At 33.7% G+C, this 23,951-nt stretch overlaps 1 protein-coding gene across 3 annotated transcripts in view; it reads right to left on the bottom strand.

Moving 5' to 3' along the window:
- Csmd3 (CUB and Sushi multiple domains 3) overlaps positions 1 to 23,951 on the bottom strand; it is a 1,140,535-nt gene that overhangs the window by 102,962 nt on the left and 1,013,622 nt on the right. For all 3 annotated transcript variants that reach the window (XM_059246844.1, XM_059246845.1, XM_059246847.1), the window contains 7 exons: positions 18,198 to 18,316; positions 16,980 to 17,049; positions 14,174 to 14,290; positions 12,471 to 12,680; positions 9,581 to 9,769; positions 8,758 to 8,935; positions 7,763 to 7,908 (listed from right to left, as the gene is read on the bottom strand). In XM_059246844.1, coding sequence (XP_059102827.1) covers positions 7,763 to 7,908; positions 8,758 to 8,935; positions 9,581 to 9,769; positions 12,471 to 12,680; positions 14,174 to 14,290; positions 16,980 to 17,049; positions 18,198 to 18,316 — 1,029 coding nt within the window. The remainder of the gene's footprint in view (positions 1 to 7,762; positions 7,909 to 8,757; positions 8,936 to 9,580; positions 9,770 to 12,470; positions 12,681 to 14,173; positions 14,291 to 16,979; positions 17,050 to 18,197; positions 18,317 to 23,951) is intronic.

Raw genomic sequence — 23,951 nt, 5'->3', positions numbered from 1 at the left:
AAACCAAAGATCATAAAATCACCCTAATGTTTGGACAGCACTTAGTCCAGAAAACAACTATGCTTCTTCAATCTTTCCAGCAAATCATCTCAACACAGTTTAAATCATGTTACCCATCTAGCCACAGTGGATTTTGAGATGCCATAGTGTCCATCAATGATGCATTGTCTCGCTAATTATAACAAGTCAATAAACTCAATTTTGTTTAATAAAAGCTATGCTGATGATGATTTCTGACTAAAGGAGACAGTAAGACAAAAAATAGCAGAAGTTGTGATAAATATATTAACACAAAATATCAAAATATAGCATGTGCTTTTGATGAGACATCTATTTATTTAATCACTGGGTTCATTTTTACTTATCTAAATATTAGTAAATGGAATTATATTTTGCTTATACAGATTGCATCTATGCAGTTATATATTGTTTTAGCACTTAGTTTACATATATACATACATACATACACACACATATACACACAACCCATTTTAGTATCCACATTCTCTGCACACATTGAACACCTAAATATGAAACCTTTTATGAGTACTATTCTCTCCTCTCTCTCTGTCTCTTTGTCTGTCTTTGTCTGTCTGTCTCTGAATCTGCCTGTGTCTCTGTCTCTCTCTGTCTCTCTCTCTCTCTCCCTCTTTCAACTGAAATGTACGTATAGGTCATATCTCTACTTTGTATAAGGCAAAGAGACCATGCAGTTAAAATCATCTTAAAATATTTTATATAAATGTGTCTTTATATCTGCAGAAGCACCTTTTAGGATAAATCTTTGTATAACTAATGCTTTTTCCAAATACAGAATCAACTGTGTAGAAACTACATCCTTAAAAGATAGCCAAACAGATATTTTTCCCAAAGAGCATTCCCTGGGAACCTGCAGACCACTGAAGATAACACTTGCACAACTTATTCAACACAGAGAAATAGAGCCATTGCCTACCTAGAGCCTTCACCCTTATGGACTAGTGTTCTTGGTTCCTGCAGGTAATCTCCACACTACTAAAGGAGAAAAATAAACATTCCAATCTACAATGGTATCTTGCCTGCAAGAAATGTAATTTCAGTGGTGTCATAAAACTTGAGGGGGTGGCCAACCAATGCCTGGTTTGTCTTAAGGCCACTCCATGAGATGGACCCAAGACCAGATGCTTCTTGGATGACCAAGCACCTGAAACTAGATAGCTCAGAGGCTAGGTTAAAACTAACTATTGCTCTACTAAAGTAATATAGCACTAAAATGACTCCCCATGATACTCTGCTATACACATAGATCAGTATCTTGCTCAGCCATCATCAAGGAAACTTCCTCCTACAAATAAATAAAACCACAACCAGACAATATGCAGTGTGTGAGAGACACTGGAACACTTAAACCTAAATGGGATGGATGGGTTGTCTCCATCAATACTACCTGCTCCCTTAAGGCTCAGGGAACTCTTTGGAAGAGGAGTAGGAAAAAGTGTAAGAGCCAGAGGAGATGGAAGGAACCAAGAAAACAAGGCCCTCTAAATAAGGATGATTGGGGTATTTATAAACTTACAGAAACTGAGGCAGCATGCACATGGAATAGAGAGTCTGCACCAGGTGGGGTCCTGGAGCTGAAAAGGAAATTGTACATATGCTTCCAGCCCTGATGCAGAAGCTATGGCTAATGTTAACCACTTGTAAATGAGAAGTTAGCTTTCTCCAAAAGTCTCCCTACAGAAACAAACTACTCTTAAGGGTAGGCCACATGCTCAGCAGTCCTCGAACAACATAAAATTATGGAACAATGGCATCTTTAGAGGTTCTTTGTCTCACAATGTCCTGTCACATTTTTTCCTTTTAAACACACACACACACATACACACACACACACACACACACACACACACACACACATTCAATTATTTTTTTCTCTTGTGCCCTTTAGGTCCTTTGTGTATATTATAGCTTCTGGTTTTGTGTTGTTATGGTATTCCAGAGAGTGTGAACCAATGGGTCTCTGCATCTATATCAAACTTTTTGTGCCTTATAGGGTGGGCCTCTTTTTCTTCTGTCTGTTTTGTCCTATTCAGATATATTGTGTCTGTTTTATTATTATATTATATTATATTATATTATATTATATTATATTAATTATATTATATTATATTATAATTATCCCTTAGAAGCCTGTTTGTTTTCCAATGAGAGACAGAGATGGACCAGGATGAAAGGGGAGATGGACAGGAACTAATGGGTGTAGAGGAAGGAGAAACTTTATTTGGGATGTATTGATGAAAAAAATCCATTTTCAATTAAAAAGATGTTCCAGACCTCATTAAAACCAATATCACTACAGAATCAACTCATGCTTTACCATATGAACTTCTAATAATGTAAAAATGACATAACATGAGAATTACAAGCTGGCATTACAGTAGTCTTCCTTTATCCCTAGGGGACATTTAGATAACAGTTGTTACTGGGCCCTGTACCCTCTAAGTACTACTTTTTTATGCATGTGTCTATGATGAAATTCAATTCATGTATTAAGTACAGAAATAGATTAATAATGCTAAGTAATGTTATAAAATTCAGGAATTATAAAATATATTTTCATTTATTTGGGTTTTATGGATGAATTTTTGAAATTTTTCTTTTATTATTTACTGAATATAATAAGCTACTCTACCACCAATAAGGAGGAATCCACTGTGTGCTCAGTAAGATGGTCTCTATGGAAACCTGAGATTCCTTTATACACCAGTATTGGAAAATAAAGATGCCCAGAACAATGACTGAAACAGCCTAAAACCAATGGCTGTGTTCAAATCAACGAGGGCAGTTGTGTGCTTTCCTGATTCCTTCAGCATAAGTCAGATTTCACAGTCTTTTTAAATACAACACTGGCCAGAACACACTGTGTACACCATACCAAACAAACACAGCAAGCTGTCGTTCACACAACCATCGATCCACTGTTCACAGCACGTAGGTCATAATGACAGAAGCATCGAGACACTTGGAGGTCAAGTTAATTGAGAAGGGTATGTTATTAAAAATGAAGAGAACTTCCTCAACAAACTTTAGCTACTTTAGTGTTGTTTTTAGTTTTTTAGAAGAGAAATCATTCTTGGGAGACACAGTGACCTATTTCTACCGATGTTCTATACCTAGTCTATCAATACTAGCATGCTTATTGAGTTCACGCTTTACTCCATATTCTTTAATTTTTCATTAAGCTTTAAAATTATTAAATCAAGGTTAATAATATGCCAATGTAAACCAGAAATAAATAACACATAGAAAGCAACTACTATGGCACAAGCATATGATGTTTTCAGTGAATGGTGGCTGTTAATATTACTGTAATGATCATACAAAGTCACTGTCTGCAAAAGCTGCCATTTAAAATGGGTTTTATATAGTTTACACTCAAGAGGTCATTGCATAACAAATGTTTTTGATACTTATCATAAGCCAACTCCATATTGACCTTGTAGTAGACATCAAGGGAAGCTCTTATCATCGCAGGGTATTGTGGGTACAGCAATGGAGAGGAAAAACAAAAATATTTCCTCAAGTGAAAAATGAAATATGTCAGGTGAAAAGCATTCTGTATTATTTGTTTGGTTTTTGTGGTTTTTTGTTTGTTTGTTTGTTTGTTTGTTTGTTTTTTCCAAACAGAGTTTCTCTGTGTAGCCCTGGCTGTCCTGGAACTTTCTCTGTAGACAAGACTGGTTTCAAACTTAGAACTCAGAGATCCACCTGCTGCTGCATCTCAAGTGCTGGGATTAAAGCCATGTGCGATCACCCCACCTATTTTTTTTCTAACTTATTTTCTTTATTATTTATTTACTTGCTTGTTTATTTTTTGTTTGTTTGTTTTGTTTTTTGTTTATTTGTTTGTTTGTTTGATTGGTTGGTTGATTGGTTTTTCAAGACAGAGTTTTTCTGTGTAGCCCTGACTGTCTTGGAACTTGCTCTGTAGAATAGACTGACCTCAAACTCATAGAGATCTTCCTGCCTCTGTCTCTCAAGAGCTGGGATTAAAGGCATGTGCCACTTACACCCAGCCTGCATTTTGTATTCTTTTCATTACATATATCGTTCATTTTTAAAGCTTATTATAAATGTAGTCTGAAAAACTTTAGGATGATAATGGTTTATAGAAGACATAGGGCTGGCTAGATCTCATAACAAGCAGAATAAAGAGGGGGGAATGTTTCCTTTTAAGAATACTAAAACATATTAATAAGTAAGTCCTAAATGATCAGTATGACCTTAAGAAAACACATGAGGGCTGGAGACATGGCTCAGCAGTTAAGAGCACTGGCTGCTCTTCCAGAGGATATGGGTTCAATTCCCAGCACCCACATGGCAGCTCACAACTGTCTGTAACACTCTGGTTCCAGGGGATCCAACACTCTCATGGGACACTAATAAAATAAACAAATAATCTTTAAAAAAAGATAGTTTAAAATATATATTTTTAAAACAAACACATGAAAATCTTGAACTGTCAAATTAATAAAGTAAAGACATAATACCCGAGAAAACTGTTTTATATGAAAGTGAAAGCATATGGATCTTTACAATAAACAGAATTTAAAGAAAAGTAAATTAGAGAGTAACCTGCTTTAATTTTAGGTTTATATTTTGTTTATTCTTTTAGAATTATTAGTTTATTTTATATTTATAAGATTCTGTCTGAATGTCTGTGCACTGTGTATGTGCCTGGTACCTGTCCACATAGGAACAGGGTGTTGGATCCCCTGAAACTGGAGTTGTGGATGGTTGTAAGCTGTCATGTGGGTACTGGGAAAGAACAATATGTACTTTTAACTACTGAGACACCTTTCCAACCCCTATTTAATTAGCTTAGAATAAAAACTAAATAACTACCTATCTTTTAATTTAGTAAATAAAAGTACAAGATGGGATCATTTTGATAGCTTATGGGTTTAAAGCACCTAACATCGAGCTTGATGACTTGAGTCTGTCACAATCCTACAGACTCGAGGGAGAGAACCAACTCCCACAAGGGATCCGCTGATCACCACGCACAGAGGCACAACTCATGCACATGCACACACACACATGCATACACACACATATTCATACACACAAACAAAAGAACAAATAAATAATAAATGGAAAATAAATACACAAAAATAAAATCATCAAGTGAGTAACATCCAATGACTATAAGAGCTCATTTTAAAAATGAGCTGGAAATATTCACTATTTACACACATAATTTTCATATATACATATATATGTATATATAATGTGAAGTATACCATCAAAAGTGCCTGTTATTAATTTATAAATTCATAAATCTAAGAATGAAAGGGTGTGTTTCTTTTTGTTGTTGTTGTTGTTTTTCGAGACATGGTTTCTCTGTGTAGCTTTGTGCCTTTCCTGGAACTCGCTTTTGAGACCAGGCTGGCCTAGAACTCACAAAGATCTGCCTGCCTCTGCCTCCTGAGTGCTGGGACTAAAGGCGTGCGCCACCACCGCGCAGTGAGGTGTGTGTTTCTAAGAAGATAAATAAGTAATCCAGAATGTTTGGAATGGAGGTGCAGATGTGATTTCATGATAGAAGCTTGAGAGAGAGTGTGGAAACATGCTTCTTAGAGTCAAATGGGGACAGGGGAGTAAGATTCACAGTCTTCACTATATATGGTCCATTAATCTCATGGTATCCTTTCAATACGATACTGATCAAAGCAAAACTGACAGCATTTATTGAGTTGAGCTATACAAAGCTACCAAGAGGGAGCATTTTTAACCAGCAATGTCATACCGAATATATGCCAATGATGGTAGCAAGTTCTACACAGTCAGTTTCTCCTTTAATCTTTTCAGCAATCCTGCAAAGCTGCAGAGTGAGGCCAAAGACTACCTTACCCGGTGGGAAGAGGGAGGCGATGGGATCTGTGGGTGGTATGTAGAGTGGGTAGAAATTTTCTTAATAAAGAAAAATGAAAAAAAAAAAAAAAAGACTACCTTACCCAATGTCAACTGGAAAATAAATCACTAAGCACATATTTCATTATCTTCCTTCATAAGTAATTATATTTCTATTATATATACCTGTCTCACACTCTAGCTGAAAACTCAAGCAAACATACTTTACAAAGATATATGTGTACACATTCATGTACATGTCTAAGTAAATCCACGTTTGTATTCTATGTTCATTCACACACACACACACACACACACACACACACACACACACACACACAGACACACACACATTTGGCATCCACGTGCTTCCCAAGTACTTGCATGCCTGACATCTACTCCTCTGATGATATATTCCCCTTGAAGATGTCTTCAATTTTATAAGAATTTGGACTGGCCGCAGGGTTATCTTATGCACAGTGAAAGTCTATTAAGGAAGACTCCCTTCTTATTCCCTAATAACTGTAAAATGATAAATATGTTGGTAGCAATTTACCAAAAGAGTAAGAATAATTCAGCAACCAATTAATTGTTTCATTTTCATCCTCAGTGGTTCCTAAGTTATGATTATCTAGTGGAGAAAGCATGTATTGTTTGAGCTACAGGTTGTGTCTATACGCTCCCCAGCATCAATGGTGGCTTCAGTAAAGCAAACAAATGAGCAGCCTGCAAATTTCCCTGAAGAACATCCCACTTTCTAAGTAGCTAAGCTACAATGAACATGCAGCCCTGATATTCAGGTTCACTATGGGGAAACTAGCTAGATATCATCCAAGTGGAATATAAATGATCAATTAAACAGCTCCAGTATCATGTAGTCCCCAGTTTCTCCATTCAGTGTAATTTAAGTGTCTTAAATGCAATCATATTTTATATATTTGGATTTTCCCATGCAAACCATAATCATCAAATATTTCATTTCTTTGCATTAAACTATGACACATTAAGTTATATACTAATATACAAAGTGTTGTCCATTGTCCAGTTTTCATAAAACTTTTACCCATTTAATTTAGTAGATTATAGATCTATGAAATGTTTAGATTATTATGACAATGTTATGTAAAGCAGGATATGTTTTTGTAAGGCCCTGGGCATAGCACATAAAAAAAATGCAATTACTATAAATAAACATTTGTTATTTACAATGAATACAAATAATTTGAAGCATACAGATATAAAAGGAGATTTCTGTGAGAAATGTAGTATCTTCTCAAAGAGTGAATGCTCTGAAGAGGGTACTCAGAACAATTCCATATAACCAAATAAAATTTAGACTCCACAAGCAATTTCACAGGGATAAAAGCTATAAACTTAATGATCTGGATTCATAATCTAAAAGTGTAAGATTCTCACACAGATACAGTTTTGAAACAAGAGTGTAAATGAATGAGTAATGTGATCCAGAGCAGAAAGTTATTAGATGCTAATTTTAGAAAAATTCACAGCAGGTTGACTAGATTAAACATTTTTCGTATAGAGAATCTATTGCTGTCTCCAAATTACATGCAGTAAAATATGAACAGCTGGTTCTCTTTTATTGGTTTCCATGCAAAATGATTATTTTCCGCTGGGTAATTACTGACTGATTTATTTCCTATATCCATTTGCTCACACATTAATGTCCCTAAGTACTTAGAAGAGGTCATGGTTTGCAAGTAAATGTATTTGAAATGCATAAGTTACACTGATGATCAAAGTGTCAGATTTTAATACATTTTCAATCACTGGATAAATATATATTACATTCAATTTTTCAGGACAATTTAAATGGTACCAAATGAAATAGAAACACTTAGATAATACCAACCGTGATAACTGAGCACAAAAAAGCCACTTGTTGTGAAGTCACTGTGGAATTTGATTAGAATTTGATTTGAAGTGCTGTATACTGATTCCAATGCAGTATTGCCACTGAACTGACCAATCTGGGGTGAATTTTGGTCAGGTCCATCCCTATTAGACATGGGTTTGGAAGGAGAGAATGATACTGATGTTTTATAGAGTTTTGAATAAATTTTAATGAAGGTATTGCATATAATCACATATCATTACATTAAGTGCAAAGTAAAACAATCTTTGAATAAAAAAGGATATTGGTGTGTCATGAGCCTACACAAGTAATAACATGCTAAAATATGAAACATATAAATGAGTTATGGTGGTTTTATCTAAATAAAATGTGCCCATGTTAACAGTAATCAATAAGTTGACTTTAGTTTTTAACCGGCACTCAGAATTTCTTAAAGCTTGTGGTATCTTCTCCTGTTACTTTATTTGACAGCAATCTTCAGAGTCATAGACTGTTACAATTAGTGCTCCTACAACTCACACAATGTTTCCATCTGTGATTAATTCAAAGATTTTCTTTATACTTGTAATAAAGTTGCTTCAATTGATACAATAATAGTGTAATTATTTTTACTGTATAATAAATTATGATGACAAGAATTTAATAACCACATAACACAATTATGACCTGAATAGAGAATCTTATATTTCACTAGATTTTATGAGTAGAAGACTTCCTTAAACATATTATGGCAATTGCTTGCCTTAAATATTTTCTAATAATGACTTTAATATTTTTTCACTAATGAAGCTTCTGCTTCTTTCTCAGATAATATTCTCAAGTCTGTTTATCATGTTTGTCTCATTCTGCAAAAATCCATACTGCCTCCTTCACTGACCATGCCAGTTCAAATGTCAGATGGTAGTTTGTAATTAAAAAAATTGTGATATATTTTCATCTTGACCTAATTACATTTATAATTTAATCAAGCAAAAGGAACAGTACTGACTTACCATACAGTAATGAAGTCATAGATGGGTTCTGTTTGAAGAACAGTAAAATTGATGTAGATTCCATTCCCAGGGGGGACTCTTACAAGCCAAAAACAGTCTTGAAAGTTTGGATACTCATCAGGATAACCAGGAGAATAAATGGTACCATTCATTGCAGTTATATTCCCACCGCAAAGAGCTATGGAGAAGGATCCATAAACATTTTTTAATAACAAACTTGCACTAGATAAATAACATAGCTATCATAGTTCTTCAGCAATTATAGTACATCTGTTTCATCTTAGTTGGTGAGAATGTACAAAATAAATATCCTTTTTTAAATTTTTCTACATGAGATCTGTGACATATCTGTTGTCCTTTGTGATTGCAAGGTTCATTAATCATTTAAAATACTGTACACAAATGCAAACACAACTTTCCTCTCATATTATGTCTACATATAAGGCTATAAATATTGCATATTTTATTTTCAACATTATTTTTATGGAATAGGAATTCAAAATCAAAAGCTGTATCTTGATTCTGTTTACCATAGTGATGTCAAAAATATGGATCCCTTCCCCTTCCATGTACATAAAAGAAGTTCTGAAGTGTCTAAAATGTTAATAATCTACTCTCACTGGAATATTAATACTGCTATTATTAATATACTATATAGCCAATGTGGGATTTTTGTTGTTCACTTTTTCTGTTATTATAAATTCCTCAACTAAAAGCAAAATAATGATGTCATGCTTCAGAGAGTAAAACAAGTAAGAATGTCCCCACAAAAACTACTAAGAAATGACATCATCTAAAAGATAATTTCAGTTTAAAAGCCTACCTTCACACCTTGGAAGTGGATGGTTCCAATTCCGACTAACTCCGTGAAGACATGTGAGAGCTGAGTTGCCAATTAATGTGTATCCTGGGAAACATTCAAATGAAATGGTTTGGCCCACAGTAAAATCATTGCCGATTACAAACCCATTTCGAAATGGACGAGGATCAGGACAGCTTTGCAACTGATAGGCTAGAAAATAAAAATGAAAAAGACGGGCGTTTTTCTTTCCTGAATTTCAAAGACCACAAATGGGTACTATTTATAACTTAGTAATCGATAGGATACTGCTCATGGTTAGTTATTATATAAATACTAATTAGGGCTGTGGTAAAGGCTGTCAGAGACAGTGTAATGAGTATTTCCTCTCATATCTATAATTTTCGTATTTAAAATGATAATTCATAAAAATGCATCACTGCCTTACCCGCTGGTGCAATTTATCTAAATTATGAACATGAATAGAGATGCAAACTCTTCTTACAGCCACAATTTTAATCAAACATATTATGATTCCCTAAATAGAATGTAATTGCTTCATGGTTATGCCACTTGTACATAGAATAGAATAACTACATACATGTAAGCCTAATTCTTAGTCTTTTGAATTTTAAAATCGTTTCTCTAAATGAAAAACCTGAAGTATCTCTGCCGAACTCTTATATTTTGATTATTGTGAGTTGTTTAATACTGAAATACATTTGTTCTTACTCTTTTCATTTTGTATAAGATAATATCGCCCTTTTGTCTGTCATTGATGGCAGAGACTCCCCCATTTCCTTTCATGCCCTGGGTGCTTTGTCAGCAGTATTAATACATTTTGTATTTTTTAACTGCATGAAATCCTAAAACTATCTGAAGCTTTATCATTAATAGTTTCCAACATAGTGATTCACATCCATCAGTAGCATAAGTTCCACAGAATCAAACATGCTCATGTAGCTATGTCTGTACTGGGCACTCAAATGGTACACATACATACATGCAAACAAAATACTCATATACATAAATATTCAACTACCCATCTAGACTTTACCACACACACAGTTCAGAGTTGTGTAGTAGCACAGAGAAAAAAATTAAATTCTGTTTTAAAAAATTGAAGCTAGTTCTATTTTTCATGGAGATGGTGAAATGTTGTTACTGGTATAGGCATCTAAGGTAAATCAATAAGAAATTCCAAGATCCCTGTACTGAAAAGGCAACCCCCAAAATATACATTCATGATAGTCCTTAATAATTAGGCAGAGAGAGACATAACATAATTTTTACATTTCTATCCATCTCCGTTATTACAACTATTTTGTGTAAATAATCATTTTAAGTTTTAATCTCAATCTAATAAGGCTTAGACATATAAGATCAGAAGTAATATATAATAATAGGTAAGTGTCTTGAGTAATCATTCATGATATACGCAAGGGTATTAATGGAAAATTTGAGGTCCAGCCTCTTAATTTCCTTCCAAGGGGCCCAGGAGAGACACTACCTACCAATGGCGGGGAAATGAATCCAGACACATGGAGCTCTTTCATCCAACTTGTTTATTTGCCTGCCATCATAATTCTCTCTAGTCCTCTCAGGGAACAGTCTATATCTACCCCAAAACAGCAACAACCTCTGTGTTTACAATACAACACAAGAATTACAAGGTCCCCACCAGAAACTTCCTGGTTAACTTCATTTGCAACCCAAAGGGGGAGTGAGTAAAGGTGGAGATAGATAGGAGCTGGAATAAATCAGAAAAGGAATGTATGTGCTAGAAATATATCCTCATATGTGGTTAGGTGAAGGCATTTCGAGGCTATCATAAATGTGCTCAAACTACAAACTCACAGGTGATAGGGTAAAGAAATCTGTAAGTCACTGAAAATAAAACTGCCTCTCTTTCTCTCTGCTGCCAGTTTTCTGACAGGGCAGGGTAGGAGTACTGATAGCAAGTCAATCGGCATCACAGCTCTAAGCACCTGGTGAGAAGAAAAACCCTTTGTTCTAAGAAGTTGCTCTGAGGCAGTGGTGATGTTTGCAAAGGCAGATACCCAATTCAAATGCTAAAAAGGGAGCTGGGAGCTTGGAGGCAGAAGGCCCTGCCTACGTGAACTTATCCAAATACTAGTAGAAGGCTCACACACACCATTCTAGGAGAATTATGAGCCCCCCCAAAAAAAAAAAAAAAATTCATAGCAAGAAACAGCTGAATAACACCAAATGTCCATGGATAAATGGCTTCCCTCTTGAAGGACACCTTGGTCGGTCAAAGTGTAGCTTATTATATAAAGCTGTACTTCCTATTTCATATTCTTGCGGCCCATGACAGGGTATATACTTTACAATCATTTTATGACGTAAAATTCAACAGGAGTTTCTGGAATATTCTACCCATAACAACTGAAGAAATAATGGAGAAGACCTACGTGGCACTGTCTCGATAAAAATCTTGTTCAAAACCATTCAATGTTTTCTTGAACACGGATCTAATGTAATACGGCCATCAGTGTGTTTGCTTTATATTCTGATAGCCATATAACAAAACAAAAAAAGTTTACGTATAACATAAGGTGAAAGTAAAAATTTATCCTTGATGTCAAGCTTTCACTTTTTAATTATTTTGTCATGCTTAATTTAATTATGATTTAGACAAATTAAAACATTTTTCCTAGTATTTTCTGAGTTCAAAGAAACAAAATTGCATGAGGAGAGTGCATGATTTTTTCTTTTTTTTTTTACTCTTTCTAATTGCAGCTTGCTTAGTTTAGCTTCCTTCAACTCCTAAGACAACTACAACATGCTTATATTAAGTTAAGTAACTCCTGAGATGATATCCAGGGCCTTGCATATGCTTGCCCACACTGCTACCACTGAACCACCTTTCATGTTTTATCCATCATCTTACCTTGGTACACAATATGAAATCCCTGTTTGTTCTGTGAATAGTCACTGTGAAAATACAAGCTGGTTTCATGGGTTGTGCTAAACAGGGCAGATGGGATTTGAGGACCACTGAGTCGGCCAATCACAGTGCTCGTTTCTGAGGATCCACTCCGCACTTCCAGGTAATCATGTATGGTTTCCGTAGAGAAGTTTACAAACTGGAGATGCACACCTAAAGAAGGAAGAGCAGTCACATTGCTGCTTGGAATTATTGCACGTGTGTATGCACAGCAAAAGACACGCCAATTTGCAGCTGAGTACTTGGACCTTTCCATTTATTTCAGAAGGCTGTTCACAAGATCTGCACATGGTGACATGTGCTTGTAACAGTTGGGAGGTGGAGGCAGCAGGACAGGAGGACCAGCTCATTAGGCTGTATAGTGAGTACAGTGCCAGCCGAGGCTACAGTAGGAGACTACCACAAAACTGAACAACAGATCTGAACTCTGAGTTTCCTGTAAACCCAAAAGTCTTAGCTAAAGTTCTGCAGGGAGTATGTGCTCATCCTAGGCTTCTCAGACTCAATAAACATTAAATTAAATGAACTCAGAAAATACTTTGTAGATGTACATATTGGCTTGCTTACGAAGTTAGTGTGATAAATTCAATAATTTCCAGAAACAAAAAAGCTTGTCTGTGTACTTCTTGCTTATGACGATAAGAAAATAGTTACAAAAAATAACGTCACATGAACTTTATGTGGGATTTACCCTCAATGCATGTTTCTACCTCAGATTATTTGCACAAGCACACTCCACATATTTATACAGCCATCCTCACTCTGGAAACAATCCGAATGAAATAACATCTACATGTCAAACAATTGTCTGTACTTTCACAGTCACTGGAGCCTTATTCACAAAAATCAAGAAGTGGAGTCAATCTAAATATTCAGGGGATGATGGGTGGCTAAAGAGAATGTGGTGTGTACTCACACAAAGAAATGCTGTTGTGAGAGAAAGGAATCCTTGTTAGTTTTGGGAACACAGATCACAAAGGATCTTGGAGCCCATTGTATTCAGTGGAATCAGCCTGGCTGAAGACACAGATCACATGACCTCACTAAAGCTGAGAATCCTGGATAAGTGAATTTACATCAGCAGAAAGTAGAGTGTGCTCCCTAAAAGCCAGGGGAAGAGGGGAGACTGGGATACACTATAGTTAAAGTACATCAGACAAAAGAAAATTGGAGAAGTACACTTTTCCACGTGGTGACTGAAGGTCATAATATGATATTATGCTCTTAAAAGTGCTGAGAAAATAAAATTTCAATTGTTCTTGCTCTCAAAAAGACAAATAAACAAAGTCTCATAAATAATGGCATAACACACACAATTTGATTAATTTACCCATTCCACAATGTGTTCATAATGTGAAACATTATGCTTCATATAGATATCTATCTATCTATCTATATATATATATATCACTTAAAAAATAAGAGACAAAATAAAAACACCCATGTATCTTTAATTTTTCTAACAATCCAAGTAAAATATGCTTTGATGAAGCAAAAATTACTAAAATTGTATTCCTCAATAAACATAATTTAATATACTCATGAGTGAAACTTCAACATATGATTATTTTCCATGCTCTTATTGGACATATGTACTTCTTCTGCATTAATAAATATTGAAACTTCTTTCATATACTTATATATACCAAAGCCGATGGGCAGCTTTATTGTCCATGTGCAATCTAAGCTGCTCGGATAGTTTCCAGGAAAACCAGGGCTGAGGATCACGCCACTGAAATCTGACATTGCACCACCACACTGAGCTGCAAAACAACAGAATTCTCATGTAAAGCAGAAGTATGGGATATATTTCTTAAAAAGCTATTGGAATCCTTTTAAGACTTCAAAAATCATGTAAGGTAATACCATTCGATAAAATGAAATATAGTCCCCATTCTTTTAGCAAATGCCAGTTAATTGGTAATTTACTTTTCTAAAACAGCACAAAAGGCATAATTACTCAGAACAACAACAACAACAAAAAAAACATGCAGCTTAAGTCAATTATTGTTCAGCAAGTAACAGTTCTCATGCAATGATACACTTAAGCAAAAAGGACATGTTCCTTTCCACAGTGCAAAGTAAGCAGGCAGCTTATTTTTTCTTTCTTAAGTACATCTACTGCTGTTTTGCATCATTCCAAAGACGAAGTAAATTAGACTAAAAGAAAGACAACCGTTTGAGCTGTCAGAGCCATATTAAAGAGGAAGTCATTTTCACAGCCTTCCTTTTCCTGTTTGTAAGAAAGCCCAATAAAGAACTTCAAGAAAGCTATTAGCTTCATTTTATCTTAAGAGAACCAAGACAAACAAACAAAGAAATATAAACAAAGAAAGACACATATATTTGAAAATTTAGTCAGACACAATAAATAAGCCTATGTTGGAATCCCTACGGAAGGGTATTACTGTTGATAATCTAAGGGAACATTATAAAATGGGAAGTTTCTAATTTAACTTTGTATACAGGGTGGATATAATTATTTAATGTATATTATATTAATGAATATTTTCATTGTAGAAGCCATAGATTCTACATATCAAGTAAATGCATAGATTAACATATCTTCTTGTCAGACATATAAATAGAAGACTGTTAATTGTCGTAAAAGAAGTCAAATTTAATGGCTGTTACTTAAATACTTACTTATAATTTCCTTTTAAGATTGGCAACAGGTACATATTGAAACTTTGGTTTGTATTTCATAACTCCTGATCCATAAGATGTTTAATCTATATGTGATGATCGGTAACTAGTCTGACATGTGTACTCTAACATATATATTCTCTCTTTCTCTTTCTTTACACATCTATATGTGTGCAGAGTCAGCATGCTTATAAATGCTTCTTTCAAAAGTGTATTACCATTAAGTTCAAAAATGACTTTCTTTTTTTTGTTTTTGTTTTTTGAGACAGGGTTTCTCTGTGTAGTTTTGGCACCTGTCCTAGATCTCACTCTGTAGACCAGGGTAGCCTTGAACTCACAGAGATCCGCCTGGCTCTGCCTCCAGAGTGCTGGGATTAAAGGCATGTGCCACCACCGCCTGGCTGATTTTCTTTTCTTTAAACTGTCAGTTCATTGGTCATTAAATCAAATCAATTTTTAACACCATGGGAGAAAAGGTAACTGAGAATCTCTGCTTCTGGACTGTGATGGAAGATGGCCAGATGTCTCATGCTCCTGTCTTGAATTTCTCACCATGGTAGACTGTGTATTCTCAAATTGTGAGCTAAATAAGCCTTTCTCCCTTAAATTACTTTTCGCAGAATATTTTAGCAGAATAACAAGAAAATTAACAAAATATTGTTCATTGTCTTTCTAATTCTGGCCACTGGTTTTTTTTTTTTTTTTTCAATTTTTTTGCCATTTATAACCCAAGCTTATTATGTAGAATAAAAAAAAGTGCCGGGCGGTGGTGGCGCATGCCTTTAATCCCAACACTCGGGAGGCAGAGCCAGGAAGATCTCTGTGAGTTCAAGGCCAGCCTGGGTTACCAAGTGAGTTCCAGGAAAAGGCGCAAAGCTACACAGAGAAACCCTGTCTCAAAAAACCAAAAAAAAAAAAAGTAAAAATAAAAATTAAAAAAAACTTCCCTCAAAATATACCCCTCACAAATAAACTTTTTAATTCATGTTTTTTATAGCTCAAGTACTTCTACATGTATATGATGAAGATAGCATAACACTGTGAATTGTTTTACATTTTTTATATATAGCTCTATATAATACATTTTTGCTAGTCAGTAAATATCCCACCATCATGCTTATTAGATTTTTAAAGCAGCACACACACTACTTCGAAACTTTTAATTTGTATTCCACTACATTAGCTACCATTAAGTCCATAATGTGACCCATGTTTCGAGCTAAAGACTTTAAACACATTCTACCCCACATCCTCAAAATAAACCTGTGAGGCAAACACTGCTGTCTCCTTCTATAGAGGGACAAACAGAAACTCAAAGAATAAGACATTACAAAGCTATTTTGCATTGAGCTGACCTTTGAATATACTACTGTTGCATATCAAAGTCTGATAAGTATTCCATGTGGTTTCATAAAATTTCAGCATAAACACTGAACCTTGTTTTTTATTTTATTTAAAGTATTTTTGCTATACAATTCTGGTTCGTTTGGGTTATTTTTTGCCTTTGCTTGATAGTTGGCAATAGGATATTCCATTATTATTCTGAGGTATTTATTATTTTTATGTCATATTAAGAAAATGACAAAGGAATAAAAGCAAATTTACTCTATTATTATCTTCATTTTCTCACCCACTGATGTGCATTAAAGGTTAAAGATTGTAAAATTTTAAAATTAAAAAAGAAAACAGCATATATCAAAATGACATTTCCATAAAAGACAGAAAAAGACAATAAGTTAGAACATGAGTTATAAATTGAATCTCTTAAATTTGAGGAAACATAAATTTTACAGTCTTTTCACTTACCTAAACAAATGGGGATTGGATAATTCCACCTTCTTACTGGTCCGGGCATACATGTGATATGAGAATGACCCTACAAAAATTGAGACAATGTAGTTCAGTAGACATGTACAAAAGATTGAATGAAATATATCATACTGAATGATTAAAGTAATATGTACATGGAGATACATGTAGACACTGTCACTTTTACATCTTTGAGCTTTAGTATTACTTAAGAGAGGTAATTTTAAATACGTGGATAAAATTTGAAATAAAAAACTGCAATGTCTTGATAGAAAGGAAAAATACATCATGTAAGCACAGAATTGTGGTTTTAATGTACTTCTATCAAAAGATGGTCTGCTGTTAACAAATTAGCTGGAATGGCTGAGTGCATAGCTTTGTAATACATTGGTAGAATGAAAGAGGAGACACATAAAAGAACTGTCATAGTTATTATAAAAATGTTTCAAGACTTTAAAGTATATTACATTTCCTAATAAAATATGAAATCTATAAAACTATGAGACTTCCTAAGAAATTACGATGTAATTTTTAAAAATTAAAAAAAATTATTATTAAATATTATTGCTTAACAAATTTGATTGTTTTGAATGTGAAATTTGTTATTTCTTTTAATTTTTAAAAATAAATTTCACGAAAGGCCAAAACGTGGAGATTTTTAGGAGACTACGTGGTGGTGGCGCACATCTTTAATCCCAGCACTCTGGAGGCAGAGGCAGGCAGATCTTTGTGAGTTCAAGGCCAGCCTCATTTACAGAGCGAGATTCAGGAAGGGGGCAAAGCTACACAGAGAAACCCTGTCTCGAAAAACCAAAAAAAAAAAAAAAAAAAAAGAGTCCTTCTGAAAATGTAGTTCTTTATCAAGGTAATTTTTTAATGGATTTTCACTAATTTTCAGAATTTTATAGTATTATTTGCAAATGTTAAATATTCAGGAAGTCAGCTGCAACAATTCAGAATAGATTTAGGAAGTGAATTAAATATTTAATTCAATTTATCAACTCATATTTTTTACTTATCCAAACGAAGTTACAGTTTATTCCAGCAATTTCTAAGATATATATTTTACTTATGAATTGAAAAAGAAAAATCAAAGTAGCTATAATTCAAGATTATGCCAAAACATGTGGATTAGTAATTACTGATTTGTAGAAAGATGCCAAAAACCAACGTGAGGATAGTCTTGATAAGACACTGGTTTTACAAGTAACTTACCTGAAGAGAATAGCCTTGATCACACTGGAAGGACACCACATCACCAACCATGTATCTGTCTCCAACTTTTATTCCACTGCTTGGTGTTTGTGGCTCAGGACAGGAATCCAAACCAATTGCTAAAATTATTTAATGAGAATAATATGAATAACTTTCAAGTGATGATTATTTCAATTATGCATATTCAGTTGCCTAAATTGTATACAGATACAATTTATTTTTTCTTTTTTATTATATCTTTATTATTTAAAACTATTTTAAGTTTAAATATACTTTTGTCATATGCTTCCTCTCTTCCAAGTCCTTCCAGATCTTTCCCCTCTCTTTACCTAACCAAATTTTTCTGTCTCCAGGAACACACTACACCAGTTTACACACTACAACAATGAACCTCACAAAATCAAAAAAACAAAATAAAACTACACCTCTAAAACAAAACAAAATAACAAATTGTAACCAAATGAAAGCTCACAAAAAAAAAAAAACCCCAACCTGTGGAGTCCGTTATATGTTGGTCAACTACTTCTAAACAGAAGGATTATCCTGGAGTTGTTGATATATCAATGTTATTCTATTACAGAAATTAATTTTCTCTCTCTCACAACAGGTATAACTGATAGGTTAGGGAGAGGGCGAAGTAGAAAAACCTTCTGAGGCTAGTCTGGTCTACATTGAAAGTTGCAGGACAGCCAAGGATACACAGAGAGACCTTGTCTTGACAAACCAATAGATAGATAGATAGATAGATAGATAGATAGATAGATAGATACATACATACATACATACATACATACATACATACATACATACATGATATAGATAGATATAGATATATTTTTCAATGCTAATTGAGCATCAAAAGATCAAGATCTCTACTATGAGATACCAACTTCTATGCACCTTCTATAAGAGACAGGTAAACTACCACTATGATATTTTAAAAATATGATCACATCAACAAAACATTCAAAGGGACAAAACCAGTTGACATGCCGATGTGAACTGGGGAAATCATAAAAGGCCCTTTCCACATGAAGAACTATAGGCAATTAATGGCTGCTGAAAGAGGTTGAATTCAGTTTGTCTAGTAATGAACTTCCTAATAGATTATCCAATCATGAGTGGTTAGCCTGAAACAATGAAAAACACCAAATGGACTCAGATGGCTATATTTAAGCATGTATAATTATTTAGCTATATGTATAAAAAACAATACAAGGATGATGTCATGAATTTGTGAGGGGTTGGATATACACAGGACTTGGAAGTGGGAGATGGAAGAGTAGAAATGAAGTAAATAATAGTATGCATATATGAAATTGTAAAAAAAAGCTATATTCATGCATATTCTTCAACCTACTTTGTTGAATATTATTTAAAGGTTTGTTAGTTTTGTTTATGTTGCATTTGTTTAACTCTGTGAAGCTGTGTTACTGTGCCTGTCTAAAATACCTGATGGTCTAACAAAGAACTAAATGGCCAATAGCAAGGTAGGAGAAAGGATAGTCAGGGCTGGCAGGCAAACAGAATATAATGAAGAAGAAATTTGGGAGAAAAGAGAAGTAGTAGCCAGAGAAGGAACAAGAAAGGAAGGAGGAGGAGACAGAAAGAATTAAAACAACATTTTGGTGCTCAACTTGGGGCTCAAATACCCACCTAGGTAGGACCTGAGAAAGTTGGGGGAAAAAAGATAGTCCCTTTAAGAGGCACTTCTGTTCAGCTGGCAGCCCTAAATAAAAATGGCAAGCTCAATTAAAAACCACCTGTGGCAACACAGGTACTGGCTTCCACAGCTAGGAAGGTTGAAAGAAGTTTTCAGTCAATAACCTCTGACTGGGGCCCTGAGCTATAGGCTTGGCTTTTGAGAGCTGCTCTTGGAGAATCCAGGTGTAGGTTAGCAGTTTAAAGGTTTGCTCACACAGTTAAAAAAGGCTAAAAGATTTACAGTAAAAGAAGTCCAGGTGGAAAAGCTCTCTAAACAGGTCCCAGTGTGTTTTACAACGTGGGTAGACTTAAGAAAGAAGAATATGAGTATAGACAGTCATAGAAAGAAATAAATAGTTTTAAAATGTCTTTAAAAAGAGGATAAAAGTAATATAAAAGAAAAAAGCCACATGAGATGGGAAATACACAGGGAGTCTGCATCTTGTATATTATTGTGTTGATTTTGAATTTTTTGATTATTGAAAAGAAAAGGACAGCTGCAAAGACACCTGGAATTGAAAGGGGAACAGCTGAAATAAGTCAGCTTATATACTTTAGGAATTCCTTAACTTTTAAAAAGTTAAAAAATATATTTGTCAAATGGAAATAAAAAATGCTTTGAAGTTTTGTTCCCACAGGAGATGAGAAGTTGTGGATTCCTTCAGGGTTAATATGGATCAGGTTTGATCAGGTGAGGCCTCCTGAATCTTGACAAGTGATAACTATCAGCAAAGGTTACTTCTGGTCTTCCCAAGCCTTGGTCATTATCTCAAAATTTTCTCTCTGGGACCCTAAAGATAGTTCATCCACAGACAACAGGAAGCAGTTTGGAGAACACAACGTCCACATTCCCAAGAGGCGTATGGGAGGCTTTGGGTTATTTGGTGTGTTATGGATGTTTGTTATCATTTAGAGGAATATAGAATATTGATACAAATTTCAAGTTATTTTTGTTATACTGTACATATGTTTCTACTCTTGTTTAAAGGAATTTGGTATATTGATGAAAATTTAAGGTTGTTTTTGTTACAACATATTGTATGTATGTTTCTATTTTTGTTTGTGGTATTGTGTCTATGCAGTTCATTTGGAAATGTAGGGTTAAGTTCTAGTTTTTGAAAGCTATTATTATTAACTATATAGGGTAATCAGGAAACATAGGTTAGTGGTTAGTCATTGATAACAATCAAATTTGTAGATAGTTAGATATGCTTTCCAGATCATATAGAGATAAATTTTAGATAGATAGATGGTCTTCAAATCTTTCAGTGACCTACAGAACATGGCATTTAAAATGTTTCAGCATGACTTAACTTTTCTTTGGTATTTTCTTAGCTTTTAGAAATAACTTTATTACTTTTCAGTATTAAGAATGTCCTTGTAATCATTCTTTCTATAAGCATTAAATTTTGTTCACCTTCATTTTTTTTCTTTTATTTTCCATGAAACACCCATTTTTAGGTCATTATATACTAAAAGCTATCAATATGCAGCAAGAATCATTTTATTCTCTGGGGTTAGGATGAATAAGCTATCTGATAGCAAAACAGTAGAATACTGAGACCCTCAGACCCTTGTTGCAAAACAAAATGCTAAAAAATATTTAGGAACATGACAAAGTGGTTGCAAAATTATTTTAATGTTAAAAATGGATAAAAGTTCTATCTATTAAGTCATGACAATTTTAAGTTAACCATTCTTACATGGATGTATTCACAGAGTAAAATGATCAAAGAAATGATACCAAATTATGGAATCTGAACCATGGATATAAGACTCCTCATGTTTGAATAAGACGCTTTGTATATGAATTGTGTTTATGTTTCTGCATTTTCAGATTATCTATGGCAACGTGAGCTATATTTGCATATGATAAAAGAGACGCAAACAAGAATTAATGCCATCCAAGAAGTTTGGAGAAAAGATTATGTACTCTTCTATTTTTCAAGAACATATTGAATTGCACAAAATAGACCTTTTGAACCTGTTTGTTTCAGGGAAGACAGTTACCCAGATTAATGAGGGAATCAGATAAGACAGGAACACTAGTGATAAATTTTTTAAATATGCACTAAAATAACTTAAAATATCTGATAATCCTTTTAACATTATTGTCATATTTATTTATTCAAATAAAGTTCCAAGTGCTCAAATATTCACTCAAAATATTTCCATGAGGAATTTCATTTCTTTTAGTGAAATGATAAAGTCAAGAGGATATTTACACGAATGCCCAAGGAACAAAAAAGAATTTTTGCAAAACATGTTGGCAAAATTTCCCTTCCAGTTAATCAAGGTTAAACCTCTGCTTAACAGTGGCATTAAAAAAAAATAAGACCTTTTAAGTTTCATGAATGGAATTTTGTGTCTTGGGCTTTCAACAACCCTCTCTAGATAAATCTTTTTAAATGGAGTAGAATCAATTAGTCTACTGTTTTAATTTTTTTAAAAAAATTGATTCAAGGTCAAATCTATATTCTTTTTTAAAAATCACAATTATTTCTGCTGTTAATACTTACTCTGAATGAACAAACTAAACTCTCTCTTTCTCAAATTTCCAATATTTATTTGCAATAAAACATTATTCTTTTCTAATGCTTTCATCAACCCAAACAATTTTAGGAATAAAATGTCATGACTTACATCATACTCTCAATGCGGAATGAAAAATGGAGAGCTAGGTGGTAAAAGACGTTAGATACAGGATAGATGCTAGATAGATTGATTGACTGATAGATTGGTAGATACATGACAGATGAATTATAGATAAGTTATAGAAAAAAGATAGATTTCCTTGTATTTCATCATGACATGAATGTTTCTTTAAGATGTTGAGATGAGAGACAGGGAAGAAAACATATAAATTCATCTAAGGATTTCAATTTTTGTTTTTTATAAATGAAAAAAAATCCCATTCACAAATTTGACTTGATATCTTGAGTAGACAAAATATAGTAGCTTTGTTTGTAACTACAGAAGGAATAGACATTGAATCACTTGTGCTTGTATACGAAGTTGTATTAAGTGATATCAAAAGTTTCATTCTAAGTAAAATACATACACTCAACATCATAGGTTCCTTTAAATAATAAACATTATTTAATTATCACTAATACCACAAATAATTATTTTTTAATATTAAACTACTTAGGAATTATTTTAAGTATATGCTAGAATTTTAATATGGAATAGCATATTTATTAATTTAAAGATAAAAATTTGAGATTAATGTGGGCATTCATGATCACAAATGGGCACATCAATTAGAGACACTCTACCAGTCTGAATATTTGTATAAATTGTATAAAATAGTATTGCTAAGTGTGCCGGCATTTTTTCCCTGGCATTATGTGCTTTATAAGTAATCAATCTACTAATAATATATTAGTCAAGTACTTAACATACATATCACCAGACTAACACAAAGGTCAGGTTTTTTAAAAGAGTGATTCTGAGTTTTACAAGTAATTGATTGGCAATGTTGATGGAACACATGTGCTGAGAGTTTCACTTGTTTATAACTTTTTTCTTAATATTTTTCTTATTAATGTATGGCTACTCTCCTTCATGTTTAGCACAGGAAACAGGAAATTATTTATTAATTATTCAGCAATCCAAACTGCTTCTTTCATTTTAATTAGAGTAACGCTAAAGTAAGTGGAAAATGTTGAATCCTAATATGTAAATGTCATTCACTTACTCATTAAATAAACAATTAGCTCCTGTTTGGCCTTTTCATTACATGAGATGCTGGAAATGCAAAGATATGACACATATGGTATAAAATAATTCACTGTCTAAATAAATGTCTCGTGGGACAAGAGTGTGGCATGATGTTAAAAAATAATAATAAAAAGTTGTACAAGTACAGTATAAAATAGTAAATAAATATAGACCTTTTCTTAAGGAATTATTGTATGAGTAATAGATCCTATGAGTGCTGAAAGTTTATGTATTTTATTAAATTATTATAATGAAAGGTCCAGTGCATGTAATATATGATTCTCTAGGAGAGAAAACAATGTATAAAATGAAAAAAAGTCAATACAA

The sequence above is a fragment of the Peromyscus eremicus genome, chromosome 20 (genome assembly GCF_949786415.1).
Source record: "Peromyscus eremicus chromosome 20, PerEre_H2_v1, whole genome shotgun sequence".
Lineage (NCBI taxonomy): Eukaryota > Metazoa > Chordata > Mammalia > Rodentia > Cricetidae > Peromyscus > Peromyscus eremicus.
This window is presented reverse-complemented; position numbering and strand designations above follow the sequence as displayed.